Here is a 9,728-nt window from a genome sequence, read left to right on the forward strand (position 1 = left end):
TTGCTGTCGTTGTTGTTGTTATTGTCTTTATTTTTTAAACCTGTTTGTACATACGCATATAGTTCCAATGGATATTAAACCATGCCAGGCAGTAATACAGCAAGAGCAACAACAGCAACAACAGCAGCAGCAACAACAACAACAACAATTATTATTACCACAACAACAACAACAGCAATGTAAGTCTTTAATGCCCGTTAACGGAAATGAAGGAATGTTAACAACATCGACAGCAAATACTTCCGTTACCACACCTTCAATGACAAATTCCACACACCAGTTGTCTGCCGCACAAGTAAATGTCGTCTTCGTCGGTAGTCAGTGTAACACCACATCTTCCCGTTATGAAACAGTTAAAGGCAAACTGCCGAACATTAACAACATAACCATATCAGTCGCAACAGAAATCGAAACAAGTAATAGAACAACGGCAGGTCAAAGAATGTCAACATCGACGCTGGTCAACGGAAGTTGTAACAACCACAATAACATTGGCAATAGTAGTAGTAACAATAATACAAATGGAAACAAATCGACAACAAATCCTTGTGACCCTGAGCCACCACCATCATCCTCGTTATCCCCAGCATCAGCGGCATCATCATCAACCACCTCTTGTGTATCGACATTTGCGCAACTCTCGTTGCAACGACAACACCAACAAGCCTTAAATCCTTTGGCGTGCTCGGCCAACCGTATAACCTTAGCTGAATGCAATTTGAATATCAATTGCAATAACAACAGCCACAACAATCATCGTTATCATCATCCTCATTCCCATCATCACAATCTTCACCAAAGTAATATTGAAGCGGCATTGGCTCTACAGCAGCACTTGCTACAGCACCATCAACATCAGTTGAATAATTCCGCTCAACAACAGAATAACAATTGTGTGTTTAATGTCACCGCTGGCACTAGCACCACAACTATTGACACAATGTGTCCATTGTCACCTGCATCGGTCACATCCGCCTCCCTATCATCAAGCAAACTATCGTCATTGTCATCACTTTCCGCTTCCTGTTCATCTACTAACTCGGCATCCATAACGACCGCATTGTCGCCATTATCGTGCGGCTATTGTTGCCAACCAATTTGTGATCGTTATATAATGCGCGTCGTTGACACCTCATTCCACGAGAACTGCCTTAAATGTGCAACATGCTCCTTGCACTTAGTGCATTCTTGCTTTAGCCGCAACGGTAAACTCTACTGTCGTATCGACTACGAAAGGTAAGTGCAATGTAATGTTTTAACGAAGAGTTTCAATTTTATGCGAGCGCCTAAGACTTTAAATTTTTAATTAAAGTTATGTGCAAGTTTCGTTTTTATTTGCAATCAAAATGCACTGGTTTTTCTCCTTAAACCGTAAACAAATGAAAAACTAAGCCGCTTAAGTGGCCCTATAGGCAAACGATCTCAACTACCAACTCAATGGTCGTAAGTCCAAATCTCAAGTGCAATAGAGTTTTAAAATAAAGCCGAGATTCTTGCATGCCAGTGCTTTAGAATTTACTTATTCTTTGAATTTACTCTTCTGACTAAATTAATAGTAATAATATTATAATAATAATAATAATAAAAAATGAAGCAAAAATATTTTATAACATTTTGCAATGCCAGCCCAGAAAAACATTGAACATTACTTCCAGATTTAAGTCCAACATCTTAAGTTTTGCGACAGAGAGAATATATCTGAAAGACGGATAGAGATAGACGCGGCTGTAGGTAGATAGATTTAGATTGATACTGACGAACAATGCAAAATATATTTTCTTATGCAGCTAAAGCAATAATGAACATGTTCTCATATGGGTGATCCTACAATATCTGTACAAAAATACAAAAAGTCGGCTGTATTCAGACAAGATTATGTAATATCGAAAATTTACTTTTTTATCGTTTCTTGTTTCAGTTTCTGTTGCGATGCATGAGCAAGAAAAATGTGACCATAGTCGCGTTTAAGTTTCTTACTTGTCATAATATATGTATGCTAGATCAGGATAAATTTCAATATCTAACTGAAATTTATGGCAAGATTTGAACGGAGAAATTATTTTTTCGGGCCCTTGTAAAACTATACGGTAAAGTTAATGAGCAAAAATGATCCACTTCCGGAAAATTTCACCTCTTCTGCAATGGGTAGTTGTAGAGCAAATGTTAACTTGGAAGAAGGAAAGTATAGAGGTGTAAATCTAAATAGATTGAGAACATATTCAAAAATCGTCTAACGTCACCGGTGTCCAAACGACTTTGTTTAAAACTCGCAAAACGGCCGCTAATTTGTCTTTTCGCCAGGCAAAGGTCTTCATAACAACGCTAAATATTGGCGGTATTTCTGCTCATCAAAGAAAAATGCTTTTTATAATTTGTTTTGCATAATATTTTGTACACTTGTCATCAAAGGATGACAGATATAACAGAATGACATTTCGTCAAAACGCTTGCAACACCCAGAAGGAAGCTTCAGAGAACTCATAAAGCATATACATTTTTGCTCGATTCAGGCATGTCCGTTTGGGTAATATCTGTTGTAAACACTCTCCTGGCTATAGCTACAATAGCTTATATGTTAAGGTGATTACCAGCGCGAATCACTAAATAAATTTAAATTTTCAATTTATTAAAAGCCTGCAACAAAGCGAGGAAGAGAATTCGGATAGCATTTGCACATAGGTAGCACTTCAAATGATACTTCCCTTAATTATATATGTTTTAAAGGAATACTTAATTGGTTATGTACCCGGAGGCATCTGTTAGCATATATAAGTTCTTTCATTGTTTTTTACTTTCTGCTTATATGTTCGTGATACAATCTGTCCACCATAAGTGAGTTCTGGCTGACCAAATTAATTGGACAACAGTATTGTAAGAAATACTTCGTTATCAAAACGCTGTGCAGAGTTTGGATCTAAAAGCCATCATAACTCATTTGTTTCAAAGGTAGGAAGGCACTTCAACAACCTAAAAAAAAAATGTTGTTTTCACAATTATTGTGGGCGCAGGGCGATAGACAATGAAATAATGACATTCTAGGAGATTATGAAGGTTTCAGGGTCAGAAAACATTCTTTTTGAAAATATTACAAAATCTCAAAACTGGGGCCGTTCCTACGACGCCCCATCTGCCTGAGGGGCTCTGCGGCAAGCAGTATAAGTGGCCCAAATTTGAATTAGAAAAAAAAACACTTAATCGAAATGCATACAGTTAAGTTACACTTCGTAGGATTTTTAAAAATATTAACAGATGCAGGTGTTTACACGAAAAAATTTAATTTTCAGCAAACCTATAAAAAATACCACGGCACTAAAAGATGTTGTTTTGAGGATGCTGTAAAATATTCGGCTGGAAAAAGTGAAAATGGTGGGGACAAAATCGCTTCTATATTTTGCTATAGATATCTTTTCTTACTATAATGAATATTTTATTATCATTTTCTGTTATTCTGCATTCCCAGCACTATAAAAATATCCTTGCATGTTCAAATATTTTTCCTCATTCTCTTTCCTCGAAAATTTTAGAAAGTGCCCCTATTGCTGCATCTGTCGACGACAGAACCGCACGTTTTACGCTTTACGTACAAAGAAGTGATATAGAAAACGGCGAAAAAATGTTTAATGCTATAGCTGAATTCATAAACAACACTTAAAACTTCATCCCCGACTTTTTATTCCCTAGTAGAAGCATTGAAAGGCTTCGACTCATGTTCATGCTCATATCTACTGAACGTCTTGAGCCACACTGATATATTTTTGTGTGGAAATGTGCTTTTAAACACCTATGTGAATGTATTAAAGGACTTAGAAATCAACAGGTAAGATATTGGGCAGCAACTTTTCACCAGTTCTCCATTTGACAAAGCCATTCTTTTTTGAGCGCTTAAGGAAAAGCTCAGATATCTAAGGAAACATTTTTGGATTCTTTTCCGCATATTCTAAAGAGTTGAACGCATTACGAAAGCGTATAAAAAAGTTTTTTTTTTACAGTTGTGCGAATAGAAATTTGGATCTTTCCCAGTCTTATTGTCACGATTCAGTTTTCAGTCATTAAAAAGCTGGCTGCCGTTACATTATTGCGGATGAGTTTCTCACGCTTTATCAGTTGTTATTTTATGACGGGAGACGTGCTGATTGAACGGGTAGTTGCAAACTATTTTGAGCTAGGACGGACGCGATTAGCGAGTTGGGGTGGAAACACGTATTTGAAATCCTTTGCAAATACCTTACATTTTTCAGAGCAGCTTCAGGTCTATTGTCTGTTGCAATTTCTCAGTAAACACTCTATTTTAATTGTGGAACTATAATTTTTCGATGCTTAGGCTTGTGATTTCATGGATTTCAAGTGTGACTGCAAATATCGTTCTCTTTGGTCCCTAAACACGATTTCAACATACTGGTGCACTGCGACAAATTTTGTTTCATTAAGGCAGCTCTACATTTATGGCATTAACTTCTGATGATTCCCTTTAGCATATTTGTAACTATCATCTATAAATTGGGTGCCTTAAACCTCGATGTTGTCATTTCCACTGTCTTCGGCAACGGGTACAAATTTCGTATACGGGATTGAGAAATATATGTAAAGCTACCCTTCAAAAGAAGGATACTATATACCGTGGTAATTTAAATCCGATTTATTTATAACTTGAGAACATGTATATAAATTTCTAGTTCAAATAGAGTTGTTCATTTAATGTTTGCATTCACCGAAGCCACTCACATTGTAGTGGCAATCTTTTAACGATTTAATTTTGTGCTCAAGCGGGCTTAAGTTAAGTAACTAATTATTAAGCCTTTCTTGTATCGTATATTGCATGGTATGCCCTTTGGCATGAGACTTAGTTCAATTTATATGCATATTCGTTCCGGTAAGTTGTTGCACAGTCGTCACTTCAATTAATACGCCTCCCTAGCTCGTTTTTGGCTCGGATACGTAGCAGAAGCTATTTTGGAGAAGCCTCCTCACACTACGAGGAGGCTTCTACGCTTGCGGTCTTCCTTTTACGATACAGTAAATGGCGTAGCTTCCATATTAGATGAATTGTGAATCGTCACAGCGCAAAAATAAAGTAGGAAAGCTGCAATTTAGGACATTCCAAGATCGATTAAAAATATGTGAGTAAAAATGGGCGTGATCTGTTCGCATGCACTTCCACAATGTGACAAAAAAAGTAAAACAATTTCGAAAAACAGCGACGATTTTTTTACATATTTGTCTACAACTACCGATCGCGTCAATATATATTTCAAAAGCTGGTACCCAAGCATTTGCGAGAACCAGCTGCATGTTCCTTGCGAAAATTGTCCCAATCGCTTATGTAATACGATTACAATCAATGATTAAATAGGTGAGTTAGGATTTATACACCATTTAACGGTCATTGAATTCTTTTTGATACTATCTGCTACTATTTGATTTTACTAGATTTGCCTTGATTTCTGCAATATGGGACAAATTTATTCGAAATAGTCAGGCTTGTTGTCAGCCTGACGCTGGTCTTACAATTGACGAACAATTGTTCCCAGCCAAATTAGATGTCGTTTTACGTAGTATATGCCAAATAAGCCAACGGATCCCGTAAGACCGGCCATATTTAGGGAAAGACGAACCGCGGCCTGCGTATGCTTGCTGAACTAAATTTATACTGTGGTGAAAGCATAACAACTGACAACTGACAACTCGTCCACAAGTATTGCGTTTCCAAAAAAGTTTACGTATGAATAGAAAGGAATTGCTAAAAATTGCAAATAACAAAAAGGATCATATGATGCGATATTCCACAAAACTGTATAACGCAGATTAATATATTCTCATAATTTGCATATCGAAATCAAAAAAAAAAAAAAAAAGGTACTATTGCTTAGCTCTAAGCACAAATAGAATGCGAGGATAAAACGGAACGCAAACTTATTCCTATAACAGTTCCGCTTTACAAGAGAACTAAGTGTGGAGCTGGTACTCTCGACTAAAGCACTAAAAAATATATTGTGAAAGCAGGATCCAGATTTGACAGCCATCAGTGGACACAGCTCAAATAGACATGTCGCGGAAGAATTTTTCCGTTTCAATTAGCTGAAGAATTGGACATCGACCACAATGACAACACACACAAATTTTGCTACGTAAGAAAAGTATACTTAAGTGTGATTGCGTTCAATATAAGAAGTTTTGCATACGGAAAGCGTATATTCCATGGTGTAGATGTTACATGCAAAAAATGTATTCAAGAAAACTGCTAAATAAAGATATATAAGGTATAAGTAATTTAGAGAAAAACCCGTCAAAAAGATAAATTTCATTAAATATGTAAATCGTGTAGCTGGTAATACCAAAAACAATCTCAATGAGCGTGAAATAGAATGGAAACTCTATCTCACAAATTTAATCAATGATTAAATGGACGTATTAATTGACTGATCGGGGCTATTTATGCGACGAAGACGCGGGTAGTTCTATCAAGTACTTGAGTACCGGTATGTTCACGGGATAGAAAGTTATAGATGAAAATGTGAAAAAATTGTCGGTCTTTTTCGAGGTTGTTTTGGTTTTTTTGGCATGTATGTGAGCATATCATCTAACTAATCATGGAACGTGTGTCGTAAATTTCTGCTTCCTTATTTTTTCGCCTTTGACGATTCATACAATTTACCCGTCAAATTGGCGGATTTCAGTAAAAATATACATAGACGAAACCGTCCGTAAATCTAGTGTTAAAATAATTTTCAATTTGGAAATTTGGGTGCAACATATTTGCTCTATGACGTATAATGTCTATGGATTTTGCTGTAATCGCTTCGGTTTGTAGTACTCGTTCGGGCCAATCTAGTTTGTGAAACTTCTTGTTCATAGCACTTTGGCCTATTGCAGCAAACGTTTTTGGGATGTAGTTTTCGTACATTCATTAGCGACGATTTCTGGAATCGTTGTTCTTCTCTTTTCAAAATTTCTCGTCGTTTACCTGTATCCAAGCGTATGCACTTATTATATATGTATGTACATGTATAAATGCAGACATCCGAACTCCGCTTTTGTTGCCACACACTTAAATGCAGCTATAATGATCAGAGCTATGAAAATCAATGATTTTAAAGCAATCAAAAAATGTCTTATGTCCGCCTGTTCATGAACACTGATCATATTTATAAACACAAGTAAAGCAGGTATTTTTAACACAGAACGCGAAAATATTAATTGTAAAATTGAAAGTAAGGTGATGTGCAGTTGCAATCACTGTTCATTTATGTTATTGCAGATGTCGGATTTTACTAATAATTCCAATGAATGAACGAATGAATGAATGATTGAAATGAATATGTTAAAAAAAAAAAAAAATTACTATAAATAAAACAAATGAAAAAGAGAAATAGTGGGGAAATTGTCGATTTCCAAAAAGTTGGAGCGAAATTTCTTTAACGTCACTTTAATGAGATATTTTATGCTACCATCTGGCAAAAGTTTCCAACTAGTTCTAAAATGAAACATCTCGTTTAAGAAATATGTTCTTTATATGAATTGTCCTGCTATTCTAGACAATTTATGCGTAATCGTTGCCTTGGATGCGGTCATAGGATAGCTGCTGATGAGTTAGTGATGAGAACCCTTGAAGCAAATGCTTTCCATTTGAAATGCTTTGTGTGCGTTGTATGTGGCGCGGCACTTAAGAAGGGCGAACAGTACGTTGTAAAGCAGGGTCAATTGTTTTGTCGTTTCGATTACGAGAAAGAAGTGGAAATGTTGCAAGGTTATGGTAAGCGAAGTATAATAAAACTTTAAAAACCTTCAACTTTTTCGTTTACTTGAAAGATTTCTACGGTGACGATATGCTTACACCGAAGATGGATGGCCGTCGCGGTCCTAAACGGCCACGTACTATTTTGAATACACAACAACGGCGAGCATTCAAGGCTTCGTTTGAAGTTTCACCCAAACCCTGTCGTAAAGTGCGTGAGAATTTGGCCAAAGAAACCGGATTAAGCTTAAGAATAGTTCAGGTAATAAAAAATTTTCTTTAAATATTTAAACAATTTGCAAAGCGTACACTTGTGAAGGTTTGGTTTCAAAATCAACGAGCCAAGGTAAAGAAAATTCAAAAGAAAGCTAAACAAGAAGGCAACAATAAAAGCAACTGTGATTCACAAGACTCTCAAGAGTCTGACAACAGTAATATGACAAAGATTAAAGATGAAGTTCAAAGCGATAATGAGTCTATGATGGATTCTCCGTATTCTAATAGTAATGGAATGGACAAATTACGCAACTGTCTAAAGGACGAAAATGAGAATGCTCCTTTCAATTGTATGGAAACTAATAAAGGTATGGAGAGACTTTATAATATATATTTAATTAGACTGAAATAAAAAATAACTAGGCAAAGCTTATATTAATTCGTTTGCTTTTTCATTTGTTTTTTTTTTTTTTTTTTTAGAAAATTGCGACGAAAGTAATGAACCGGTTCTGAATACAATTTTGGGTCTAAGTTATGCCACTTTTCAACAGTTGATGGGTCCGTTTACACAAACCTCAATGATTAATCCGATCGATCGTTTATATAGCATGCAAAATTCCTACTTTCGTCCTGACGAATTAGTCTACAATGAAGTGATGAACAGCAATACGAATAATGTTGGTGGCGTTAATGGCAGTAGTAGTAGTAGTGGTGCTAATGTGAATCATAAAGATAATGTGGATAGTTAGGCTGTAATCTAAACATTTTCTAATACATTTATATCTTTTTAAAATAATTTTTTTACTTGCATACTACCCAGTAATCTTTGTCAAAAAAGTAAGAAGCATATGCAAATCCACTGAAGATGTTATGCAAATATTTCTAATCTTTAAACGTTGGTTTAATATTAAAAGTAAATGCCAAAGATAATGTTAAAGGAAATCAAAATAAATAAATAATTAATTAATTAAATAGGAAATTACATACATAATATAGTTTGGTTTCCATGAGCTACAGTGTGTTTGGGAGTGTGTGTGTGTGTGTGTGTATATGCGTTCCACCAGTGTTCACGTTTCGCCATGTATTGCGCCTACTACTAGTACTAAAACTATCACGCACACTTCATCGATCGCTCTTCTCAACACGACCACTCTTAGATGTTTAGCGTGCTGCATGTGGTTGGACCATAGTCCCCTATTTCACATATTATACTTATTTATTACATATACACTATTAAACATCAACTTAGATTCAGCTGAACTGATACTATGCACTTATATTAAAGGTTTAACTTAGCTAAGAATGCAAAAAGAAAGAAAGGTCTTCAAATGATGTGATTAATGAGTACGTATACGAAATATTAGATCCAAATATGCAAGTCAGCACACCATCATAAGCGCATAAGTAATCAAATCAGTTATTTGAGATTATACTGTGTAGCAACTTAGTTCAATGCAAACATGGCACCACATTGCAAAGGTAAACTAATCGATTTAGTTCATGAACGGTATCGGTCATTGGCTAATGTTCAGAAGAATAGCTTTACCGGCACATACAGGATCCGCATTTCGATTTTGATAAACGACCCTAACTAGGTTAAAAGGTGCATAGATGCATTTGATTAGGCTAATTTTTATCAAGGGATAATTTCTTGATGCAGGCATGGAGACATTCAAGTCAACCTCATTCAACAAAACCCGCGAGTCGATAATCCCATTGAACAATTTAACCAAGAACGTAATGCCTAAATTAAATTTTCTTTTTTCGCGCGAAGGTGAGA

General features: G+C 35.8%; 1 protein-coding gene across 1 annotated transcript; it reads left to right on the plus strand.

Moving 5' to 3' along the window:
* The first annotated feature begins 67 nt into the window (after positions 1 to 67).
* Positions 68 to 8,697, plus strand: LOC119632237. Its single transcript, XM_038025044.1, has 5 exons — positions 68 to 1,236; positions 7,533 to 7,750; positions 7,807 to 7,994; positions 8,052 to 8,316; positions 8,429 to 8,697. Exons 1-5 carry the CDS (start codon positions 68 to 70, stop codon positions 8,695 to 8,697), a joined length of 2,109 nt encoding a protein of 702 aa, XP_037880972.1.
* Positions 8,698 to 9,728: the final 1,031 nt, after the last annotated feature.

Source organism: Glossina fuscipes, unplaced genomic scaffold (genome assembly GCF_014805625.2).
Source record: "Glossina fuscipes isolate IAEA_lab_2018 unplaced genomic scaffold, Yale_Gfus_2 1, whole genome shotgun sequence".
Taxonomy (NCBI): domain Eukaryota; kingdom Metazoa; phylum Arthropoda; class Insecta; order Diptera; family Glossinidae; genus Glossina; species Glossina fuscipes.